At 33.5% G+C, this 26,909-nt stretch overlaps 1 protein-coding gene and 1 long non-coding RNA gene across 4 annotated transcripts; one reads left to right on the top strand and one right to left on the bottom strand.

Moving 5' to 3' along the window:
- The first annotated feature begins 1,900 nt into the window (after positions 1-1,900).
- LOC114731879 (cold-responsive protein kinase 1-like) lies at positions 1,901-26,596 on the top strand. 3 transcript variants are annotated; one of them, XM_028919122.1, is made up of 9 exons: positions 9,335-9,338; positions 19,959-19,963; positions 24,008-24,363; positions 24,462-24,587; positions 24,723-24,850; positions 25,244-25,457; positions 25,572-25,803; positions 25,946-26,096; positions 26,226-26,596. In XM_028919122.1, exons 3-9 carry the CDS (start codon positions 24,294-24,296, stop codon positions 26,538-26,540), a joined length of 1,236 nt encoding a protein of 411 aa, XP_028774955.1. In that variant the 5' UTR covers positions 9,335-9,338; positions 19,959-19,963; positions 24,008-24,293; the 3' UTR covers positions 26,541-26,596. The 3 variants fall into 3 exon arrangements, with proteins under 3 accessions (XP_028774953.1, XP_028774955.1, XP_028774952.1); XM_028919120.1 differs by lacking the exons at positions 9,335-9,338; positions 19,959-19,963 and adding an exon at positions 1,901-1,928; XM_028919119.1 differs by lacking the exons at positions 9,335-9,338; positions 19,959-19,963 and having other exon boundaries at positions 23,962-24,363.
- Positions 17,895-19,487, bottom strand: LOC114731880 (uncharacterized). Its single transcript, XR_003738943.1, has 3 exons — positions 19,407-19,487; positions 18,105-18,687; positions 17,895-17,977 (listed from the first exon to the last, which is right to left on the bottom strand). It is a non-coding gene; the product is annotated as an uncharacterized LOC114731880 (long non-coding RNA).
- Positions 26,597-26,909: the final 313 nt, after the last annotated feature.

The following is a 26,909-nucleotide window of genomic DNA, read 5'->3' as shown; positions in this document are numbered from 1 at the left end:
TCTTCATGAATAGCTCTAAAGTAAAAATGATCCTTAACCCCATATAAAAGCAAACTCCTACTCGCAGTATTTGTGCATATCATTGATCTGAAAAAGGGTTACCTTGTTTGGAGAATTGTGTGACATCGAGGATCTGATTATGGGGAAAGAAGGAAGTGGTGGAATATCTCAAGAAACAGCCATTAGCAAAAGCCCTACCATCTGGATTGGGAAGACAAGACTGCATATTGTTGTACTGAGCATTCAAGCAATCCTTGCACCCAATCTGAGTGACAGTTTCAATACACTGACCGAACGCATAAGTAGTTGGACCATTATTAGGAATTTGTGTCTTGGTAGCTACGGAGAAGCCACTGATTCTGGGTGTTGCTGTTTGGAGATTAATTAACATTTCTTGTGCGTCTGAGGTAAATGTAATGGCTTCTCCTCCAGTAGTCTGATTCCCACATGACGTGATATTGAAAGTTTGCGTTGTCTCTTGAAAGAAATTACTGCTAATATCGAACCTTAAGACACACAACAAGTATCCTCAATCATTTTTTCCAAGTTCAGTATATGTATTTGGATTTTGTTATCTACGAATCAAGCTAATAGGAAGACGAATTCTGCACCTTTTCCGCTATCAATTGGAAGATTAGTTGATGTTTGGTTGATTTATGTTTTATATAAATTCGACAAGAGTAAAATAGAAATGGAAAAATACTTCTCACTTATTGCTTAGTGCATAATTTATATGAATTTAGGATGCGCTGCTCCCTCTCAGCTCCCTCCATTGCTGCTTCTTAATTTTTTTCTACTTCCATTTTTTTTCCTTGTTTCCATTTACCATTAGATTCTAAATAAAATGAGTGGCATTTTGATATCTTATGAGCAAAAAATGGTGTAGTTTTCAATTTTTTTTATGATTTTTCAAAGAAAATTACTCTAAAATTTGGAAAGTGATAAGAAATAAGACTTGAACTCTGGTTTGACCAAAAAAAAACTAAATTAAGTCTGAGTAAATCATAGAAACATTCTTTTTATAGGGGTCATGGGCTATATATAATTGACCAACGACATGCCACTTTTTTTTAAAAAATGAATACATTCAAAATGTTACACACACACACACCTGTGTGCGTCTGTGTGTGTAAAATATTACATTTATTAAAAATATATTGTCTATTGAACATAAAGTGGGGCAGTTATTGAGATAAGCATATATGTAGTCAATAGAAAGAAACATATACGAACAAAAATTAGAATATATTAAAAAATAACAAAAAAATCATTTGAACATGGCACAATATGTGGTATATGATCCATGTAGTCAACTTCATTTGATAAGATAAGGATTGTTGTTTTGTCTTCTGACTTTTGAATTTATCATAATTGTAAATTGTAAATTGATTCATCCATAAGCCCATTCATGGAAGCTGTGCGTACTCATAGTAATATCTTACCATGATCTTTACGTTCCACCTGTAATATGCCCTTAGTATAAGAGCAAATTGACTAATTTGAGTATATTAAGAAAGTTTGTTGAGCTGGTTATTTGTAATAATTAGGTATTGTCTTTTCTAAAATACTCATTGCTAATCATGTATTAGTTAAAACTACCATTTGGTTTATGTACAACTACTACAATAACTACTATGAAATAAATAAATAAATAAATAAATATGAGAGACAAAGTGGATTAGAATCTTATATTTAGAATCAAATTAAAAATCAAACTAGTTTTATACTAACAAACAACTAATGATAGTATTAAAAAACAAAAAAAGTGAGACTTGAACGTGGCTGACAAGTTGCACCCGAGGAAGCACTCGTCGTAGACGACATGGGCACCGTAGATCTTGGTGGGGCATCGTCGGATTTGACCGGTAGCCGCATTGAAGCAGGCTACATAATAGGCGACGGAGAGATAGTTTCTGCATTGAAAAAGCGTAGCAATAGGGTTTCCTCCATTCACTGTAAAAAAATAGACTTTTGGCGACGACTTTTGGGGGCAACAAAAGTGACAATAAGAAGTTGCTACTAAAAGTAAGACTTTCAGTGGTGACACTAAAAAGTCATTGCTAAAAGTAAGACTTCCAATTGCGATATTTTTGTCACTACTAAAAGTCCACTTTTTACGGGTTTTTTTTTTACTGCTGAAAGGTGTACTTTCAGTAGCAACTTTTTAGTGTCATTGCTAAAGGTCTGACTTTCAGCGGCGACTATTAGTGTCGTCACTGAAGCTCCGACTTTCAGCAGTGACTTTCTAATGTCACCGCTGAAAATATAATCTAATAATATATATTTTATTTTATAATAATAATAAACAAATTCAATTCAACTCAACGGCAAAACGATTAGACACAAAAGGAGGTGGTCACAAGTTCAAACCTGAAGAAGATACATTTAAGATGAAGATATTTGGCAGCCTATGATGACATGGAGGTGGCTAGTGGTGACGTGGCATCCGGTCGGTGATGATGTGGCGACTAGTAGCAATGAGGTGGAGGTGGCCAGTGATGACGTGGCATCAGTAAAACTAATTTTTCTTAGGCATCACTTTCAGCGGTGACAAAAAAGTCGCCGTTGAAAGTACTTTGGGTAGTGGCAAACTGTCGCTGCCGAAGCAAGCTTTCAGCAGCGACAAATGCTACCTCTAAAACTTTTAAAAGTTTCTACTGAAAGTGTCTTTCAGCAGCGACTTTTTTTATCGTCGCTGAAAGTTAATGTTTTTGCAATGATTGCTTTGCTGTGCCGTGACAAAGACGGAAATATTGGAGTCCGGGAATACATTGGAAATGAAGTACGGATTACACTTGCTGTTCAGAAGATGGGTCTGTGGATCCGAAACGACGCCGCTTAGGATCCCAAATGAGAAGAATATGAAGGTCCATGAGAGAGGAAAGAGATTAGGAGGTTGAAGCATCGATCAATCTGATTGTTGGCTCTGTAAGAAGGGGAGGGGGAAGGGGAAGGAAGAAGGAGCGATGTGTGAGAGAGAGCAACGAAAAAGTAGGCACAGTGCTTGAAACTAGAGGGACCAAATAGGGAATTGGGTTATATGCTTTGTTAAAGGAATTAGAGGAATTAGTGATTAATCATGGGATTTGGATATTAATTAATAGTAATTTATTTTTTAGTTTAAACTTTTCTAAAGTGCGGCCAAAATGGACCGGGATAAATTCATGGTTAGCTATATATAATTTGAGCTGCCTTGGTTGACTTGACTGACCTAAATTTTTCATTTTTTCTAATAAATCTATTATATATCCTCATTTATAGACTATACATATTAATTGTTAATATAACATATAAAATCAATGGAAAGCCACATTACTTATATATTATGAATAATGCGATTTATTTTCGTCTTATTAAGATGTGCGGAAATTGACTTCTTATATTTTTTATATCAAATAAAATTATTGAATTCGGTTCATTATAAATTGTATTCTATAAAAAATAACTCCTAATTAGACCTAAGACGCATATATATATCGTTATATTTATATATATATATGTAAAAGGAGTTTGATCAAGTTATAAAAATGTTTAATTCAATTATGCTTTATAAATTTTTGGGGCATTTACTTCATTATAAAATTAAATTCTTAATCTTTTTAAGAAAATTAAATAATGGAGTAGAAATTCTCACGAGACATCAAACCTAAAACAAGCAGCACCATTTAACACACACATATTCATATACACAGGTCATCTAATTTATTGTTACCCATAAAGAACTAGAAATAATAAAATATGCTGGTTAAAAAAAAGACATAATAAAATATTCTTTTTGTTTTCTAAAGAACGCAATATGACTTGGATTTTCTTTTTTTTTTTCTCAGTGAATATCTCTCTCATCTCCCATTATTATTAATAATTAATGAAATGAAAATGATCATGTCCTTCGAGATTAATTACTATGATTAAGTTTAGTAAACATTTTTGACAATATTACGCATTTGAAAGTAACTCAGATGAATAGGAAAATGATGTTTGAAACTGTACATTTTTGTGTTTTTTAACAAAAGGAAATCTTCAGTTATTATGTATAAACATATATAATTTGGCCACGGCAGATGGGGATATATTTTGATTTAAAATATTTTTTGTGGATAAATAAATTGCTGAGGATTAAGTATCTATAATTTTTTTCTCAGAAAAGAATTAATAAGGCAAGTGAGTCAGAGGGATAATGGAGCCATTTCTCTACATTTCAATATCGTCATTTCATTTCCAAATTCTTGAAGGGTGCAATAGCAACATTAATATATGAAAAGGATGGCAAAGCCAATTCAAGAAAAGCCAAGCCGGTCTCCACGCGCTTTGAAATTATGAGTGTGGCCCATTTGACTTGTTCGCTTGCTTCTAGAGTCAAGCAGAACTTCTAATTTGCCTGATGGGGTTGGAAGACTTTCAAATTTTCAACAACGACTGAAAGGCAAAAAAGGGAAGACTAAGGGAAAAAAGAGAAGACTAACATCATGAGGTATCATGGAAGTCACCTTATGACCAATTATTTTTATATATTTTGATATCTCTTATATGAGTTTTGTCAGCTTAATTGGTCCCTTTTTGCCTTAATTGATTTATTTTTTTATTTTGAATTATTATTTTATAGGGGTAAAATTGTCATATTTTGGTTTAATTGTGACTAATTAATTTTTGAGGACAATTAATGCTATCTTATCCTTGAATTTTGCTTGCAGGTTTTTGGAAGAAATGAAAATTAAAAATAAAAATAAATAACTAAATAAAAAGAAAAAAAAAAGAAAAATCAATTAAAAAAATATAATAATAAAAGGGGGAGCAAAACGCAACGTTTTGCCCCCCCAACCTAATATCTAATAATTGAATCACCTTCACGCCGAAGGAGAAAAAGACGGAACAGAGCTGAGCGGCGGCAACGAACGGGTAGACACAGACGCAAGCGAGGAGGGGCGGCGAGCGACACACTCTTCATCATCATCTCCAGCGTCCCTTCATCATCATCGTCTTCATCCCTTCTTCTTCTCAGCGTGACCACAGAACCAGAGGTGAGCAGGAGCTGGACGGCACGAGCACGACAAATTCAGCGTGAACAGTGTTCTTCCATGGGATCCTGTAGCAAAATACTGATTGTGGCAGCAAACTTGATGGCAAACCGTGGCTAAGATCCTCTGATTCTCCAATTCAACAATAATGGCAGGAGCTTGGATCTTTAAGGGGGAGTTCTAGTTACTTTAATTTCTTACTCAATAATTGTTTAACAATTCCTAGGTCTTAGGATAGTTTTTCTGATTGTTGGGATAATTGTATTGCTTAATCTGATTATATTTAGAGATTATTGTGACTGAATTATTGCTTAGTATTTGACATTGGGCTGTTTATAGTTTTGATCTCAATTATAATGTTGTGGTTATGACATTTGTATTGATTTTGGAATTAATATATTGTGATTTTCTAAGGTGGCTTAGAATTTTGGATCATATAGTCTCTTGCTAGCTTTAATTCTGTTATTTTGGATTTAAGAGTTCTAATTAAGCATTGGTTTTTGGCATCCTTAATCCCATTTTACCATTCTGGTTGCAGTTAGTAAGTTGGGATTTTAGGAAAATATTTTGTGGCAACTCGAGGTGGCTCGGTTGTTGGATCAAAAGCTTAATTATAATTCTTAATTCATTTTTTTTAACTCCCACATCTTTTAGAGTGATGATTGCCTGCGTTGTTGAATTGGAGGATTGATTTTTATCAGTGTTATTTGTGTGTCTCATTTTCATTTCTTTAATTTCCATTCATTTTAATCACTTTTATATAAAAACAAAAAAAAGGTATTTTAATTTCAATTTGATTCATAATATTTAATTAACAGCTTTTCAAAATCAAAAATCTCTTTTATAGTTTAGGTTACTTGCATTCATTTACTAGGGTTTAATTTCGTTTTCGGCTCCTCAAAGTGAAACGACCTGAGTTGTGCACTATATTGCATTAATTCGGTTAATTTTTGGAGTAACCCCAAAGCGACAATTAAGGGAAGTTCAACTTCAAGTGGCGCCGTTGTCGGGGAGCCAAGAAATTGGTTCCCTAGTAATTAAGTGTCAAGTAGCCTTGATTGGGGTTCATTTGTTGAACCTTTTTAGTTTTCATTTTTGTTAGTTTTTTTTTTAGTAGTTTGCATTTGTTTTTGTTTTTTTGTTTTTTGTTTTTCATGGCTTGGTTTAATAGCAATCATGATCTACCCTCGCACTCTCACTTTTTTGCAGGAAATAGTACATGGAATGAAGCACCTTCTAATTCAACATGTTCTCAAGAGATTGAAGAGTTGTTACAACAGTTGGACTCCTTCCAAGCTCAGCTAGAGTCTCAAATGCCTAACCACATCTATACCCATGATCCCTCTTGGATGAACCATCCTCCACATCAATCACCTAACCCATCACTCCAACCTCAACAACCATACTTTAATCATATATCTCTACCATATGCACACCACCAAGAACCACCTCCTTTTCCATATGAATACTACCACCAACCCTCATCCCAATCCAAGTACCATTCTCTCCCCCAATCTCATGAATATCAATTCAATGAACCTGACCCGTTTCTTACTATTCCTAAGAAGGAACAGATACAATTTTTAAGAGAAGCTTACGACCGCTTAAATTCATACTACCATGGATTACTTGAAGAGGTAGAAATATCTGGAATTTCTAAGGAATCAGAGGAAGAGTTAGAAGAATGTCAAAGTGCATTGGGAAAGTTCTTGAGTGATATAGCGCAAATTGAATCTGGGATGGGGAAGGATGAATCAAAGTATCCAAATTCACTCATGCAAGAGACTGAGATGAAGCAAGAACATCCACAAACTCACAAGGACTCGTGCCTTACATCAGGTAATATTGCTCCTCTTCTTGAGGAGATTGACCCTTGTGCTATAACTACTATTCCTGTTGAAGCTTCTGATAATATGAGTGATATTGAGGTGGATGAAGAAATTGTCTGTGAATCCCCTCATGTTTTTGAACATGCTAATACTCATCTTGTTGCTCTTAGTGGTAGTGATTTGGATGAAGATGCTGTTTTGTGTGATGATTTACATGCCAATCATGTTCCTCTTCACAGTGTTGGAAGCGTTGTTATTGATAAGTATGAGAACATTGAGATTGCTAAATCTTGTTTGAGTGCAATTATTGATGACAAATGTGAGAATGATCATTGCCTTGAGAACCAATTGCATGATAATTCCTTTGAGTTAGTAGCTTCTAGTGTTGTTGAGAAAGACTCTGAAATTTTGATTGACAAAATTATGCATGTAGATGAGTCTTTTCAACAAGTTTTGTCTTGTGATTTGCCTCCTGATTTAGTTAGCTGTGTCAATAGTAGTATTCTGCATGAATCTTCTTCTGCTTTATGTTTTTACCTCCCAGCTCTTGTGAATGTGATAGTGATGTGCTGTACTCCAATAACTGTCAATTGGATTCTTCAGTTTCCACGTCACATGAACCTAAATGTTTTGAAACTTTAAATGATTGTTTGACTCCTACTGATGGGAGTATCATTGACTTTCTTGGATGCTGTAGCTACTTGAAGAGCCTAGATCATAAAATGTCTTTACTTTATTTGAAATCTCTCGAAGTCTATATTGTTAGATTTGGTACTGCTGCTAGGTTGTTTTCTGTGCAGGCACATAATTGGAAGGGATCTCCTCGACACCAAACTCCACCATATGCTCTTGGACCTCTTTCAATTGACCCTGAACCACCACCAAGAAAGTGCAATCATCAAGAGCAATCCTTTTTGCTAAGTTTCATGTTTCTCATTATTGATGAGAATTTCTCTTTTAAGAGTCTAAGGCGCTTTAAGCACAAGGTTGTCTCTTTCCTCACTTATTTTCTCTTAACTTTGCATTGATTAACTGTGCTTAACTGAATTATCGAAGAGGATAAGTGTGGGGGAGCTATTCTAGTAGAAAAGTAACCTTGTTTTTGTTTACTCCCTTATTGATCCTCTTTTTCTCTTGTCATTACCTTGTCCTTGGATTTTGCATTGAGGACAATGCAAAATTTAAGTGTGGGGGAGAGATTGTTGTTGAGTTGTCGAGCTGTTTTTGAAAAAAAAAAAATTTCCTTTGGATTTGCTTCTGTTTCATAAGTATTGCTGCTATAATTGCTCTCTTCTCTGCCTTATTGGTTGATTTCTGAATTGCATCGCATGATTTGAGAGTGATTCTTGCTTGGGAATTTTGCTGCTAGTTTCTGTGTCCTCCTATTTTCATTCGCCTCAGTGTTCTGCACTGCTGTATGGGCGAGTTGCTGTTCTCTCTGTTGTTGCTGACTCTTGACCTTTGTAATCCTTGGGCATCTCTTTTAAAATCTTTTTGAACAATGCTTGTGAATATTGCACGGCTGAGTTGGATTGCATTTGATTTGAGTGATTTCTGTTCTTAGTTAATTAGCATAGTAGAATGCCTTTAGTGCAGTGTTATTAACCTTGTTTCATAGCTTGATACTTAAGGAGGAAACATCTTGGAGAAAGCCTTGATGGAAGGATTGTTGAGCCATATATTTTCTCATCTTGTGTGATTTTCACCTAGTTTTGGTTAACCTCTAGAACTTGTTTAGATTCTTTTTCAAAGCTGCATTAATACCTAGGTTTGTGAAGATGATAGGGGCATTCATTTCTAAACCTTTACCCAAACACAAACCACTTCATTTAACCTTTGTTCACCCCTTTGAGCTTTCACTTTCATTCCATTCATTTTTTTTAGCAAGTGTTTTGCATGAGTTACATTTGGATTTTTTTTTTAGTTTGAAAAGTACATCATTAAAGTCTATATCTTTGCCTTCTTGGGTTTGGATGCCAAAAAAAAAAAAGAAGAAAAAGAAATAGAAAAAGGCAAGAAAAGAAAATGTTTAGAAAAAGCCAAAGAAAGAAAGTTATAAAAAAAAAAAAAGAAAGAGAAAATAAGTTGCAACAAAAGAATAAATTTGAAATAAGACATTCAATGGTGGTTTGAAGAGCAAGGATTTCTATTTCAAAAGTTTAAAATCTGCACTTTGGTGTTCTTTTGTGATTGTACTTAGCTCACTTTGAGTTGATACTTTATTACTCATGTATTTCACTTGTTAGTCCATTCATTCATTTGGCCTTGTTTTTCAACATTACAACCCTTCAAGTCCCCTTGATCATGAGTCTAAGGTATGTTAGTGGTGGAGATATTAGAATTTCTACAAGCTTATGGTAGGTGCTAATCTAGGTGGATTGAGTGAAATTTTTCCATTTGAGAGATGAGTGAAACACTTGTACCTATGTGAGCTCTATTATGTTTCTCTTCTTTTATCCTGCTATGTTTCTTGTGTTAATTTCTTTGCACTGAAGTATTCTATGATTGTTGATTAATTAAGAATAAAGGTTGCTTGAGTTAATTGCACATTCATGCTTAGTTAGTTTTATGTTTGCTTGCATTGAGTCTCTCTATTGAATTCTTCTTTAATGAAGTTTTGCCCAGGAGTGCAAAAGGCTAAGTGTGGGGGAGTTGACAAACTCAATTATTTTTATATATTTTGGTATCTCTTATATGAGTTTTGTCAGCTTAATTGGTCCCTTTTTGCCTTAATTGATTTATTTTATTTTATTTTGAATTATTATTTTATAGGGGTAAAATTGTCATATTTTGGTTTAATTGTGACTAATTGATTTTTGAGGACAATTAATGCTATCTTATCCTTGAATTTTGCTGGCAGGTTTTTGGAAGAAATGAAAATTAAAAATAAAAATAAATAACTAAATAAAAAGAAAAAAAAAAAGAAAAATCAATTAAAAAAAATATAATAATAAAAGGGGGAGCAAAACGCAACGTTTTGCCCCCCCAACCTAATATCTAATAATTGAATCACCTTCACGCCGAAGGAGAAAAAGACGGAACAGAGCTGAGCGGCGGCAACGAACGGGTAGACACAGACGCAAGCGAGGAGGGGCGGCGAGCGACACACTCTTCATCATCATCTCCAGCGTCCCTTCATCATCATCGTCTTCATCCCTTCTTCTTCTCAGCGTGACCACAGAACCAGAGGTGAGCAGGAGCTGGACGGCACGAGCACGACAAATTCAGCGTGAACAGTGTTCTTCCATGGGATCCTGTAGCAAAATACTGATTGTGGCAGCAAACTTGATGGCAAACCGTGGCTAAGATCCTCTGATTCTCCAATTCAACAATAATTGCAGGAGCTTGGATCTTTAAGGGGGAGTTCTAGTTACTTTAATTTCTTACTCAATAATTGTTTAACAATTCCTAGTCTTAGGATAGTTTTTCTGATTGTTGGGATAATTGTATTGCTTAATCTGATTATATTTAGAGATTATTGTGACTGAATTATTGCTTAGTATTTGACATTGGGCTGTTTATAGTTTTGATCTCAATTATAATGTTGTGGTTATGACATTTGTATTGATTTTGGAATTAATATATTGTGATTTTCTAAGGTGGCTTAGAATTTTGGATCATATAGTCTCTTGCTAGCTTTAATTCTGTTATTTTGGATTTAAGAGTTCTAATTAAGCATTGGTTTTTGGCATCCTTGATCCCATTTTACCATTCTGGTTGCAGTTAGTAAGTTGGGATTTTAGGAAAATATTTTGTGGCAACTCGAGGTGGCTCGGTTGTTGGATCAAAAGCTTAATTATAATTCTTAATTCATTTTTTTTAACTCCCACATCTTTTAGAGTGATGATTGCCTGCGTTGTTGAATTGGAGGATTGATTTTTATCAGTGTTATTTGTGTGTCTCATTTTCATTTCTTTAATTTCCATTCATTTTAATCACTTTTATATAAAAACAAAAAAAAGGTATTTTAATTTCAATTTGATTCATAATATTTAATTAACAGCTTTTCAAAATCAAAAATATCTTTTTATAGTTTAGGTTACTTGCATTCATTTACTAGGGTTTAATTTCGTTTTCGGCTCCTCAAAGTGAAACGACCCGAGTTGTGCACTATATTGCATTAATTCGGTTAATTTTTGAAGTAACCCCAAAGCGACAATTAAAGGAAGTTCAACTTCACCTTACAAGCGATAGTGTGATATAATAACGAACAACAGCTGGGCTGAGTTATTATAAAATTGGAACTTTTTTTAAATAAGGTCTTAAATTTAAGTTTGAGAGAAAGACATCAATTAACAAAATATGAGAAACTCATATGGTTATTTAAAATGTCTTAATTCCTGTATAAAGTCCTAAGAGATATTTTGAAAGCGTTAAGATACAAATTCGTGTGAAAATTTTCACTCAATTGGGCACCTGAAAGATTTTTATGTGCAAATTTATCCTAAAAATTTTGAATCATAGCAATTTTGCCCATTACCATAAAAACTAACTAGTTATATTGACAGATAATATTGTTAACATTAAAAAAGTTATCGTGATTTTAAACTTACATAGTAAATTTGCACCTTAACGCTATTTTTAAGTTAAGTTTGTGAAGTGATGTAATTTTCTTGAAACTAGTGATCATCATTGTCTTAATTGTTGTTATCATTTTATAAGTTAAAATTATTACTTATTAAATTGTCACTGTCATTGGTATTTAACAATTTATTTTGTGAAATTTGTTGTTGCTATCTTAATTGTTCTTATTTGATAAATTAAAGTTGTTTTTATTTAACCATTATAGTCATTTAATTTTTTTCATATTTCATATTCCTAATTAAGGGCATTTAAGTAATTTTGTTACAAAATTTAATCCCACTTCGTTCTATAAAAGCTTTATTCCTGAATTGGGATTTGGGAGGTATTTTTACGTCTTTCTCCCTTTGAGTTTTATTGAAGATTAGTTCATTAGCCCATAGAAAATTAATTAGTTGATAGCACTGAATATTTGATTAGTTTTTTTTTAAAAAAAGAGAGAAATTCTATATATTATATGTTCTCAAAATATGATCTAATTTTGTAAAATATTTTGAATGCGGAAATTTAAAAAAAATTATTTTAATAAAAAAGGCGCATATATTACAAAGACTAAAAAAATCTCAGTATGTTTAGTTGAAATTGTTTTATTTGAAAAAAGCAGAACTTCACTATCTTGTCTTCTGAATGAGTTCGATGGATATTAGGGAATCATTTTGTAGCGTGCCAAATGGGGAGTAGAATACACACACACACGCGCGCACACGCGCGCGCGCACACATATGAGTTTGACTCATTCTTACAACTAATTTATTCTATGCTGTTTTGGACTTATTTTGTTTCTTAATTTGACAAAAATATCATCAACATTTCAATGAGTCATGATATGTACATATATATATATATAATATCTCCGGTCCTGATTATAAGAGCTAGTTGACTAATTTGAAAAGATTAAGAAAAGAAGTTAAGTTAGTTATTTATAATAAATAGATTTTTTTTCCTAAAATATACTTGCTAATTAAGTGTATTGGTTAGAACTACTATTGTTAGAAGGACTACCTTAGGAAAAAAATACATAAATATAATAGACAAAGTGGATTGAGATTTTATATTTAGAACCAAAATAAAAGTCAAACAAGGTCTTATATTAAAGACCGAAGGTAGTATATGTTAAAATATATACAGTTAATGGATGTGTCAACGTGCAATATTCATATAGTGGAAGACACAATCAAAACTGAGTAGTTAGGTCTGAAATATATGGTCCACATAAACATTAATTAGGCTATATATAATTATATATATAATATAAATGTTGAAATGATTTATTGCACTTAATTAAAGCAAATAAAAAGGCTACAAATATATCAAGATTATTAAGTGTATCTCTCATTAGGGTGACATTTTGTAGTGACGAAAATGGAAAGAAATGAACAAATAATTGAGGAAATCCTTTTCGTTCACTGACCATTCATTAAGTTGGTATGTTAATTGTGCTCCTTGCAAATTTTTTTCCCTAATGTTTTGTTTGTTACAGAATCAATATAAAAAAGTGGGGCCTTTTTATTGTTGATTTGATTTTTTTAATATTTTCTATTTTTCAAATTTTGCATGCTTTTGAAATTATATTAAAAATAAAATGAGCACGGATACTGTTACTTTACTATTTATTAATTGATAATTGATTTTCTTATTTAAACACAACGATTTTCCCTTACACATGATTTTTTTTTTTAATTCAAGCAAGAGAGAAAGAGAGTAATGGCACACAACGATTATACTGATCCAGTCTTAAAAAATTCCTAAGAGTTTCCGTTACACAATGTGCACTAAAAACAATCTTCAGTCAGCTCAGGTATAAAGAGAGTAATTAATCACTAAGTGATCAAAAGATATCCACATAAAATGCGTAAAAATATGATATACTCCCTCCAACTCTTTTTATAACGTCCTTTAATTTTGACTAAGTTATGTGGTTTAAGAAAAGAGTAAAAGTTAGTTAAAAGTAATAAATATGTAAAATTTGAACATTTTTATCAAGCATGTATGCCCTTATTTAATAAACAGCAAATAAGAGAGAGAAATATTAGTAATGAGATAAATGATAGAAGAAAATGTAGTATAAGAAAAAATTTAAGAGAAAAAATATAATATTAATTAGGAACAAAATTGGTAAAAAATTAAGCATAGTTGATGATTGCATGCAGGGATTTTTTTTCCCTTTGTTTATGCTGGTATATGATGTATGAAACTTCTTAGTCTTTGTTTTTGGTTCATGCCCAGTGAATTTTGAGATGAAAGCCACCCAGGCAACACATGCCTTAATTCTAAGCTAGTCTCATAAGTCATAACATCATTGGTCTGTGTCTTCTTGTTACAATTATCTTTCAGACGAATATCATGTCGTTTTGTATATGATCTTATATGGGAAACAAACGAGCATTGTGCAGAACTTTGCAAACCTGGTGCAAGCATTCGGCAAATACACGATCATTCGGTACCTTCATCATTGCACCTTGTTCTTAATCATTAGCCATTATTCTTAGAAACCATGTTTTTCATTATGTTGCTGTTATTTATTGCTAATTCATGCATGGATTGAAAAGAAAACTGTTTTATGATTTATTTTTCTGTGTGTGTTGATAATGTTCTCAGATATAAGGTATGTGCTAAAGTAAATTTACAAAACCATTAAAGTATTTAGGAATTCTATCATTATAGAATGGCACAGCGACTAACTGAAAGGAGAGTTGTAACAATTCTCAGTCATCAAGCTTTTTTCTCTCTAACTGTTTACACTTAAGGACCCAAAAAAAAAAACAGAGTAAAGGTTAATAACAGTTTCCGATATATTTTTTTTCCTTGTATTTTGAATTAATGTGCCAAAAGAAAAGATTTTTAATTTTTATGCCATATTGGTTGAGGCAATCAACCCTATGCATGATGACCAATATCTTATAAGTGTTTAACCCATCATACTATTTTGCATAATCAGCCACAGTCATATGTGTGTTCTGACAACTTTTTAGTATCTCTTTTGCTAGAACGGTATGTTTTTTACTGGCACTTTACTTTTGCTTCACTTGATCTTTCTGTTTATTCAACTAACTACTTCAGACTTGAAGCTTGTTTACCTTAATTACATTATTTGAAATGGTCTGGTTGCTTAGGTTGAAATGCTCCAGAAAGGACTCAAGGGGATTGGAATTTTGAGAGGTGTTCCAAGCAGTGCCTACCATACACTGAACCCCACTTCTATCGGTTTCTTTATGCATACCTTGAAAAATACAGCTTGGTTAATCTCTTTGTGTACATAGATTAGTAGAATTATTTGTTGGCTCTACAAATTTTTAGGCTAGTTTGAAAAGATAAATACAGACTGGACCTGTATGTTCATCTTTTATTGGTCTAGGTCACTACTTGGGAGTGGATATACATGATTGTTCAAGGATCAGCTATGACTATCCTCTCAAGGCAGGTGTTGTAAGTTTTCTTGCCTTAAGTTTCTCTAAACTTGAGATAAACTCAACCACTGGAACTTTATATAACGTGTCCATATTCATTCCTGCCTTAGTCCTATAGAGTTTCATTGGATGCGCTAAGAGCAACAGATATTTCCAGCTAATATGTTTAAAAGTATTTGATAGTCAATGTCTTCTAAAGCATGCTACATTTAACTGAAGGAAGTCTTAAAAAATTACACCCAGGGATATTTTTCTGGCCGAGAATGACAATTTTTGCCCTTTCCTTATATAGGAACATGGCGATCATGCAAGAGTTTTATTGTTTGCATGCTATAGCCGTGCTGATTGACATCGTTCATTCACATATTAGTTAACAATTTTTTCTTTTTCATTTATTTATTTTGCAGGTCATAACTATTGAACCAGGATTACACATTCCATTTCATTTTGATGGTGCAGAGAGGAACCTACTGAACTCAGAGAATTTGCCCAAACTTCAAATTAAATTGTCACGTATTGGTACAGTCCTGTACCTACTCCTCTAGTGAAATTATTTTTTGTATATCTGTCTACACAAGACATGCACATTCATGCATGGGAGGGTGGCATTGAAGCTTTAAGAGTTTCTCCCCTTTTGAAATTCTTTTGGTATTTGTGTCTTGTTAATTGGTGTTGTCCTGTGCTTACTCCTCTTATGACCAGATTTAAAAATTTATCCTGTCAATCTTCTTACTTATTTGGAATCTGGGCATGCACCAAGAGGCCAAAATCAATCAATTGGAGTTAACTATAGTTTCTTAGCATGTTCATTGTCTTGATTCTTTGGAGTTTTACTGATTTACTGTGTTCATAAATTCTTCCCCATGCAAGAAATGTGCTGCTTCATCTGGATCTTGGATTTGGCACCTGAGGATCGATAATCTTCTGTCTCGAGTTAATCTGTTTCAGCTGTACTCTTGGGCTACTATGAATATATGATACGTCTTTTGGTTCTTACTTCCACTATTCTGCTTGTTTTATCTTGTGGCCACTGGCTTGATAACATCATAGTTAGCTTTTAAGCCACATGATTTATAAGCATAACTCCTTTAAGAAATTTTATCCAATCTTGGCATCAAGTGTTCTTTTTTCGCTTGCCAATGTTTGAACAATGAATTGAGGACGAGGTTCTCATCATGGAAACAGGTTATGAGGTAATCTCTTTACATGAATTCTTTATTTTGAAAAATATCAGATTTATGACAGCTAGAGGAGATTTGACTCCAGTTATTTTGAGAGTTAGAACAATGTACTGGGATTGCTTTGTCTTTCACAATAAATGGAAGTCAAATCTTCTGACTAACTGTTAAATAAACACGATATATACTAAATTTAGCATTTATTATGTTTTTTTGTACTATCTGTATTGTAGGCTGCTACATATTCATAATGCCTACAGCCCAAGCAAGTGTTCTAAGTAATAATCTTGATATGCATTCTAAATTTCTCTTTTATGGCAAACGGTCTTGTCACCTAGTGACATAAAAGCTCCTCTATAAATGGTAGATCAAGGGTTTGATCCTGCTTGCAATCTCAGGCTATTAGTACCTACCTCTTTAATTTTGTTTTTAAAGAAATCTGTTTTATGAGAATAGAATGAGAGTAAAGCATGTTAATATCAAAATACTTTATGCATCTTATAAATCTCTAATGAATTATGGCTTATCAAGAGTATCATATACTCTTTGGTTTGCGTGCTATCTCTCATATGAACAGTAACTGATACTGAAGCTATACCACTCTGGTCCTTACCACATCAATTTCTAAGGAAATCAAGCCCATGGAATCCCTGCTAAATAACTGCCATGGAATGGGAATGGATAGCCACAGCACAATGGGAGCTCCACCACAGAGTTAAATAAGTATTGTACAAGGAACCAAGACATGAATCCTTGAAGAAAGGGAAACCCCAGGCACGTACTGACATTTGAAGCCCAAGGACAAACCATTCTGTAACCATCTATGCTTTTTTTTTTTTTTTTTAATTAAAAGGACAGGCACTAACAACTTGAGATTATAAGCAGAATTGAACCGATGACCTCTCAGTTACAATCTATAGAAAAGCATCAATGCTATTATACTACAAAGCGTTTGGCCTTAAATTAAGTTGAAGCCTACCTTTTTCTTTTGAGTGGAATGGTGTTTTCACTTTTGAAAGCATTGCATTGATTATGGCCCCCATACTCAGCAGGTCTACGACCTTAAGCACCCAAGAAAAAAAAAAACCAAAAAGAAAGTGGGAGGATGGTAAGTTCCATTAATTGTTACTTTCGGTGGTCGTTAATCCTATATATAAGTTATAACTTTTGAAATAGGATTAGATTTTTTATAAGTTGCATTTCGTACCTATCTGAAAATTAAATTTATCTCTTTTTTTTCATTTTTTCTTCCATGTTTGCATTAATTTCATTTTTACTATTGTCATAATCATATTCACATCATACTTTCATAATTCAACCACAAGTTAATATCAGATCTGATCAATTATTGAACAATTAGGAAGGGATGCACATGACTGCAAAATTAAAGAGCATTCGTTGATCAGATTATATCTAATAGAAAGGATTTATTCCTCATGACGTAACAAACCAAAGTTTAAAAGTGCTCACATTTTAAGGATTGATAGTGTTTCAAATAGACTTAGTAGAATAAGAAGATACATGTGCTTGACACCAAAAAAAAAAAAGAGCAAATAAAGAGCATCGTTGAGTTTTACAATAGCTATCATGGAATAAATGAAGCATTGCTGAATCTTTCAATTCATCAGTCTCATACTTACCAAAAACAAGTCATACGATTAGAAAATGCAGTAAATGTACCAGAATGACCAGCCACACCGACGGTCAATTAGACAAGTCTCTTGTGTTTCAATGGTGCAAATACCAAAAATTATCCAGATGTTCTGAATGGGATGAAGTTGGGTATTATCAGAAGCAATAGACTTGTTCTTTCCATGCGAAATCCAGCATTCACATATTGGCGCATCTAGGACTTCAGGTGTGATAAAGAAAAGCTATTAAGAAACCGATCACGATTTGATTAGTTCAGCTCGAGGCCTCCATAATCCCAGCCTGTACTTGTGTGCATATTTCAATATTAACTTCCTCTGCAAAGCAAAAACTATAGGTTACAAAGAGTTCGCATGTAGGCCCCACGCATTTTAATGTCTTATGGTCCAAAACGAATATCAATTAAAGGAGTCTTGAAACAAGATAGTGGAAACATCACAAAACCTTTATTTCTGCCAAAGATAAAATGGTCATATCCCTGCAGCCTGTTTAACAAGCCAGGGAGTTGTTGTTCTTCAGCTAGGTCCGAATAATCTAACAGAAAAAAGCCACCAAGAAAATCTAATCTCCCATAAAAGGGCTGAATAATAGCTCACATAGATTCCCTAATAATCAGTCCAGTACGTATATATTACAATGAAATCAAAATAACTGAGCATACTAACCCCTTGGAAATTGACACCACATCCTCATAGAAATTGACGACGCATAATAAACTCACTCAGATCATTGACAACACATTAGGCAACATATGACAGCATGGCAGGGAAGTTACTCTTCATAGCATAACCATCCCTATACCCTCCAAATTTTCTCTTCTTTCTACTGTATATAAGTCGTGGCATTCTATCAGCGACAGAGTCAATCAAGGGGTAGAATGCTATGTAGTACGTTAAGGAAGCACCTTTTACCCATATAACCACAAAAGACCTGCTATTACTAAGCGCTAGCCACAAACAATTGCTTGAAAACTCAAGTCAGTTCAACTTTCATACAAGGGAGCCATCAGGAACCTGCTTCCAATCAGCTGTAAGAAGATGACGTGCAACATCAGAACGCAATATAACACACGCACTAGTGAGATTTACAATTATTTTTAGCAGCGGAACAAAATAAGACGGTTGACATCTATCATCCACTTCAATAAAGGTGAATTCAGATTCCAGCTGCTTATTCTTCTAGAATCCAATAAAGTTCTGTACATGAAGCATAGCTATAGGACATAATCATACTGTCAAATTATACCAGCAAGATGCCAGGAAATAATGCTGCACTATTGGCATACTTTCTGGCGAAAATTGGGTAAGCATCCATTCTGAGCCAAAAAATAAAAAGGTAAAAACACGAAGCTAACAGATTCTAAGACAAATTCCAAATAAAAAGGACCTGAGCATAACAGATCTGGTTCATAAAGTGGCATTTGGTGGGAAAACAAAAATATTAAAATTTGAATAATGACACCAGCCAAAGAAAAGAAGGATTTAACGAACAGAAACAAAGTGTATGATAAATCCATAAATTTGTACAAAAAGATAGAGACAATAATGAAAGTTCAGCAACAAACGTGTTAAGAGAAATTACCAAGAATTTAAAAATTTAAGAAATATCTTGAAGACACAAGATATTGGTCATTGACATGACATATATGCATGAATATTAAGGCATATGCATAGGTGCTTTTACAAATGATAATATGTTCTTGTATCTGCATGGAGAGAAAGCAAGCAGAGATGTGATTGGGATTACATGTTTGCAAGGAAAGCCCAGCTTCTTGAGCTTGAGGGTACGACAGACGAGAAGCTTCTGGAAGTCACCAATTTCTGTTTCAAGCTTAGCAACATGGGATTCAACTCCATTCCCTATTCCATTTACAAACTCGGGGATTCCAACCTTTGCTGCAGTAGCAAGCGTCAAAACAACACTTTATCGTATCCATAGGTCTGCCACTTAATAACAAGAAGACTTATCCACATGTGAGGACACTTTAAGACTGAAGCATGGTCACTTATTTAATTCTAGAATAGCTAATCCTGGGTAAGGCTTAAAGCAGGTTATTTCTCCAAGTTATACAAACTCAACAACGAGAAAACAATGAAACCCTCATTCCCATTTATCCCAACGAATGGCAGCCTAAGAGGTGCAAGAGATTCAAGAGGGGGGGGGGAATCAGATTTTGAATAGACCAGCTACTACGAAGCTAAAATCTACACATTGACAGGGCCTCTTTTACAATTACCAAAATTGTCCGATATTTTTGCTTTGGGCATATCAAATAGTGAATGAAAATGAAGCATGGAGAAATGGTAGAGAAAGGAAGGAGGCATTACTGATGTACGGATCTGATTTGGAGAAGAATCTAGAGGAATAAGGTGCAGAAGGACCTAGTGTTGATGTCAAATTTGTCCCAAAGATTCGCGGCATCCACGCCATATTGCAGCCTACTGGTCTTAAACCTTTGCAAAGCCTAGCCAACTCCAACCTCAATCCCAGCCAATGCGGGAATGAAAGTGCGCAACTCCGTCTCTGACCTCAAGTGAAGTGAGTAGATGAATACAATTCCTGTCCAGCGTCTCTACAGCAGCGATCTTGTCCGGCTGCACAACATAACGGTTCAGAAAATATATGCTGGCATTGGTATTGGTGGAACTAGCTAGGAAAACCACTAATGAAGTAAAAGTTCATAAATTCTTGAGCAAAGTCTCACAGCTTCATATCATTTAGTGACGCCAAAAACTATCAAAGTCTGGTCTTGAGCTGCAAATAATTTAATATCAGGATCTACTATTGATCAGGTAACATTAACAACTACAGCATGTATGCAACATTGTGCTACATCATTGTTACCTGAACTTAATCAAAGAAATCACAGTTGAAATCGCGGACACCGAGTACTGATAAGAACCAATCCGCAAAGGAGAAAAAGAAGATCGTAACGAATTATAGAAGAATCAAAACATCACGCGTTCTGGCACAGGGTAGGAAATTTCTTTGGCCTAATGGATATTCCAAACGTAGTCAGTCGAACGATTAGTTCAATATGGCATCGAAACATGTATCGATCCTCCTCGATTGGGGGATGAATTCATTGACAGAAGCAATAATTCAAAGAGTCACAAAACCTCATAGCACGACAATTTTTAAAAATAGAATTGTAAAATGTTAATAGTGAAAATATGTAAGAAAAAAATACTCTTCCTAAATATTATAATATTTTAAATTTAAAAGGTATTAATAGTGAAATTTTATAGTGCATATTATAATATAAAAGGAATTAATTTAAATTTATTTTTATGAATTTTTTTAAATTGAAATCATTAAAATTTTTCATCCATTCTATCTCAGCTTTCGCTTACAGTGGAACTTACTCAGCGCTATTTAATATAAGCACTTATAAATTTAATTTGAGACAAAATTTCTCTTTCCTGTTTATTTTGTATTTCAAAAATTATAATTAAAAAGTTGGTTTTGAGGATTTTATAAGTCTTTTGTCTTCTTCCGCTTCTCTGATGATCACCACCTTTTCAAAGTGAATCTGAAATAGATATCTCCTTATTTAATTTTATTAAAAATCTATTTTGAGATTGTTTGGGTAGGAACAAGATTAAAGTTTTGAAAGTATTTTTCACAGTATACAAAATAAATATGTTGAGAAGTTTGTCTCAATTTATAAAAAAAAAATATTTTTCTGTGAGTATAAAACTAAATGTACTAGAGAAATTTTGTCCAATAAATATATTTGGGAATCCTAATCATCATTCCAACAAGCACTAAGCATGCATCCCCACTGCCAAAAACAGGCTTTTTGGGTTTTATTGAGCCAAGTAACCTTTTCGAGCAGAAGCTTTACCTCTAATTAAACTAAAACAACTCTCTTACTAGTTGTTTCAACATAAGTGACTCTCCTTTCTCCTTCTTTTCCTCTCATTATATGTATGTTTTTGGGGGTTGGGTGGGTTTAATTTAGTATGCACTTGAAACACATTTTAAAAAATAGAAGAGGAAATCAGATTAATTAATATAGCTTGCAAAATTAAGGCAGAGAACTAATACAAGGCAGCTAACAACTATGAAAAATGAGTTAACTAGACATAATTTTAAGATTCGAAAAATCAGACCAGATCGACAGATTCAAATTGAAACCTAGTAAACGGGGCTTTGGTTTAGCAGATGAATTGTTCTCCAAACAAACCGGTACAAACAGGGAAAACTCGATAAAAACCCGAGAGTAGACGTAAGGTGGATATCTCTATGAGGCTGGGAGCAATTACCAAGGGTCAATAATTAAACATCTATAGGTAGCATCCTCGTGCCAATTTCACAATAGGGGCAAATGGTGCCTTCAAAGTAAACGGCAATGGTGAACGTTATTATTTTTTGGGTGAAATGTGAATATTATTATTTTATTTCTATTAAAAGAATCAATTAATGATTCGAGACCCAATAATAGAAAAGAAGCAAAACAAGAGTCCCACTTGAGTGGATAGAGTCACACTCAAAACATCAACATGCAAAATAGAACAAAGAGTCTTCGGGAAATAGGTTGGATAATAAATGGGCAACCAAGAGGTAGCGATAATATCTATATATATATATATATATATATATATGAGTGGCTAGGAAATCAGCACTCCTGTTACTTCCTCCATAATAATTGCCACTTTTAGATAATTTTCTCGTTCTAAATATAAGACCCTTTTTATAGTATAATTTATATTATAAAATAATAATAAAAAAAGTGTTATATTTAGAACTGAAAGAGTACTCGATTATTTACTTATAGCAATTGACTGTTTTCCCATACTAGTTTTACCCTTTTATTAATTAGTCTTATTATAAAGAGCGAGTCCTTGACCAAATCACCATAACTTAATAAATGTTTTTACAATAAGGAGGTGTTTGGATGGAAACCAAATCATAGTTTTAAAAATATTTTTACGGTTTACAAAATAAATATATAAAAAAATTTATCTTATTTTACAAAAAAGTGCTTCTAAAAAATACTTTTAAGCATTCATAAACACCCGCTAAATGTTGAATCAAAGAGATGCAAAAACTTAAAAGAAAACAAGAATAAAACAAAGATAAAATTGCATATTTAGCCTTATAATTTTATATAAGATTTCAATTAATTCTTTAATTTTATAAAGTGTTTTGTTTTTCAATTTTTTAACCCTAATTGTTAATTTCATTAGCATAAAATATACAATATTGATATTCCAACTTCAAATCCAGACAAAGTATCCTGGAACCTGCATTTGGCTTGCCGATGAGTTCAATTTTTTGGCCTAAAATTTATTGTCTGGGTGCAGCAAAGAAGACGCCAATCAGTTCGGCGGCCTTCCTTCCTCCTTCACCACAACCAATGAAGAGATAATAAATGTGTAAGGTATATATTTGACTTTTCTAATATATCCTTATCAATGAAGAGAATAGGTAAAAGATATAATAAATGAATTAAAGAAGAAAAAAAATATATGAGGGTAAAGTTGAAAAAAAAACTCATTCAATATTTGGACAAAAGTGAATTTTATTTTATAAAAAAAAAATTTTTTAAAAAGTTTAACTTATATTTTATACCGAAGGGAATATCTAGCTATTATATTAAGAAGTTGAGTTACTACATTATTTTGCTTCCTTCGTCTCCACAAAAAGTCTATCCAATCAGAGAAATGACAAATATGATCCACTTTGAATGCTCTCAACAGTGATTGGGTTGAGAAGAGACTGATATCCCTTTAAGTAATTTTTTATGTTTGGGTTTTACTAGTAGAAAAAGAAATGCTAGAAGAGTAGCTCGAGTCAAATAGTACCTGGAATTTGAATTGCATAATTAGTTGTTCAGGATATTAGTTGAGCACATACACGGGTGACACGCACAACACACGCACTTTGGATGACTAGTTATGATGAAGTCTTTAGTGATTGCAAGCAGGATTGTACCTTTTTCAGAATCCAAATTACCTGAAATTACGGTATTAAAACTCAACTTGGGTTGGCCGGTTGGACCAGTGAATTAGTCTGATCTGGTCAAGAGTTTTGAATAGGTGGACGGGTTGATTTTTATACATATTTTTTCTTTGCTAAGCTTGAAACCCCACTCTTCAGAGTTAATGCCTTGTCTATTTAAATATTACTCATTTACAGAGTTATACATATTATCTATATTTTAATTGTACATGTTATTTTAATAATTGGGTTGATTCCAATTTAATTACGGTTACACCATCGACTCTCTTGAACTAATAAGTTTCCAGTACCTTGCCTAAAATTAATTAGAAACCTGATTTTTCATGCATCTTACGCAGGTACGAGAGCAGTAGCTTCTTTGACCAGTCAACAGACGCGAGCAACAACATTAATTGCGGGAATGAAACAAGAAACTCAACTGAACTTGCTTCAACTGTGCAACAAGTTCTGAGGAATCTGGAAATAGCCACACCAAGAATCCCAGGTTACTTTGCAGCCACCAAAACGACAGTACCTAACAGCAACGGCTCAAACATTTATGCCTTTGCTCAATGTGTTGAGACTCTCACACAAAGCGGTTGCGACAATTGCTTGAACATTGCCTTGAGAAATTTTCAGATTTGTCTCCCAAACTCAAATGCTAAGACTTTTGATTTCGGCTGCTTCATGAGATATTCCACCACTTCCTTCTTTGCTGACAATCAAACCACTAACATCAATCACTTCTTGAAACAAGGTGGATTATTACAGTAAACTTGAAATGGCTTCCATATATATTTTGCATTGGCTTTCGGTGAAAACTAAGTGGGTCAACATTTTTCTTGTGATTTGTAGGAGATTCAAGCAAGAAGAAGGCCGTTATTATTGGTGGAGTCGTTGGAGGAACATGTTTTATTTTGATTATACTAGCATTATTTGCTTTGTATATGCGATCAAAGTCATCGAAGATGGTTCCTAAAGGTAAGATAACCGAAAATGGTCTTTATTATTTAATTTGAAATTATTTAATGTGATTATCCTTGCATCAATTGCTTTGCATATGATTTGTTATTGGCTGCCGGAGATTTTTTTACTTTAATTTTATTTTCCTTGCAGGTGATATTTTGGGAGCAACTGAGTTAAAAGGCCCTGTTAACTATAGGTATAAAGATCTAAAGTCAGCGACAAAAAATTTCAGTGAAAAATATAAACTAGGAGAACAAGCCTTTGGTGATTTGTACAAGGTAGACCTCATAAAACTTTTCTTTTAATTATTACAGTTGATGTCATTTATCGGGAGACACTTGTTGGGCTTGTTGCATTGAAGTTGTTCTTTTTCTTTTTTTGGGGGGAACACACATAGGCGTGCTATTGTTTGTCACACTCTGCCAAGATTTCATTAGTTCTTCAATATTTTTGTCCTCTTATATATGAATCGGGCTCATAAAAAATAAAAAAAAAGCAAAGGTTGATCTTTCACTAAAAGGTTATAGTTCATTTCAAAATTAATTTATTGTTAAACATCTGCACATTCTGAATGAAGATAAATAAAACTTTCTATAAGCATGTTCCCTTTTTCTTTTTGGTGAACTATAAGCATGTTCTTTAGTCTTAAGTATAATGTCTTTGTTGAACAGGGTACTTTGAAAAATGGAAAGGTAGTTGCTATCAAGAAATTGGATTTAAGCCAATCCGAACAGATGGAGAAAGATTTTGAGAGTGAAGTGAAGTTGATAAGTAATATTCATCATCGAAATATTGTTCGACTTTTGGGATGCTGCAATAAAGGCCAAGAGAGACTTCTTGTTTACGAGTACATGAAAAACAACAATGTTGGCCAATTCTTATTTGGTACAGACAAAATCAATCTGTTAAATGAATATCTTATATTGTTTTGAGAATCAGCTTTAATTCTTCTATTCTTCCTTTATCCTTATTTCTTACACTGTGAAGTGATGAAAATAGGTGAGAATAAAGGCTCTCTGAGTTGGATGCAACGTTATGCGATAATTTTTGGCACTGCAAGAGGTTTGGCATATTTACATGAGGAATTCCATGTTTGTGTTATACATAGAGATATAAAAGCTAGCAACATCCTATTGGATGATGATTTTCAACCTAAAATTGCTGATTTTGGACTAGCAAGGCTTCTTCCAAGAGACCAATCTCATCTTAATACAAATTTTGTTGGAACAATGTAAGTGAATGCACATACAATTTATCCTATTTATTTACTTTTATTATTATTAGAAGAAATCATGCGTTGATGATAGAATGGAACATTGCTATCACACCTTTAGACACTTTTCATTATGCAATCAGTGATATGTTTTTTTTAGGGGATATGTGGCACCTGAGTATGCAATGCATGGACAATTATCAGAAAAGGTTGATACTTATAGCTATGGTGTTGTAATCCTAGAAATCATAAGTGGACAAAAAAGTAGTGCATTGAAGGTTGATGATGAAAGTGAATACCTCCTCCAAAGAGTAAGTAAATTCCTAGTAGTAAAAACATGACAATGGATTGCATTTCATTGAACAAATTTCAAGTGCTGGATTTAGTGTTCAGACAATTAACCCGTTTTTTCATTATATATATGATCACTTTGATCCCAGGCTTGGAAACTTTATGAGAGAGGAATGCATATAGCATTTGTGGACAAAACCTTAGACCCAAACGAGTATGATGCGGAAGAAGTAACGAAAATAATAGAAATTGGGCTACTTTGCACGCAAGCATCTCCTGCAGCAAGGCCAAGAATGTCTGAAGTTGTTAGAATGCTCAAAAGAAAGAGCTTAATGGAGCACAACCAGCCAACTATGCCTGTCTATGTTGATCCTACTTCTTGGCCCAAAAGAGACACTTCTGTCACTCACAGTTCGTCTTCATCAAATGCTGTTCTCTCTACTTCCATTTTATCAGGAAGGTGATTTGCTTCACACGCATGATCATACAATTAGCAACGGAAAAGTAAATAAAGTGTTCTTCTTCTTTTTCATTCCATTACTCAAGATTTGATTACAATGAAACGTCAACTTTGCAGTTAGCAATGTTTGTATGCAATGATGGCCACTTGGCCTATGGTGTAAGATAAATCAGTGCCTTTGAATTATGTGTACTCAAATTGGTAATCTTATCTACATTGAATATCTACATGTTAGCTTTTGCTTCAACACTTCTTGATATGATGCAGCTAGGCAGATAATATCTTCATTAACTACCGGCCGTTCCTGAAGATTATTCTTCCTAACACTCACTAGTCAATATGAATAGGTTGATATGAATATACTACCTACTTT

The sequence above is a fragment of the Neltuma alba genome, unplaced genomic scaffold, assembly GCF_004799145.2.
Source record: "Neltuma alba isolate B1F8T4 unplaced genomic scaffold, ASM479914v2 tig00012857_pilon, whole genome shotgun sequence".
Taxonomy (NCBI): domain Eukaryota; kingdom Viridiplantae; phylum Streptophyta; class Magnoliopsida; order Fabales; family Fabaceae; genus Neltuma; species Neltuma alba.
Note: the sequence above shows the minus strand (reverse complement) of the source record. Positions and strands in the feature narration are given on the sequence as shown.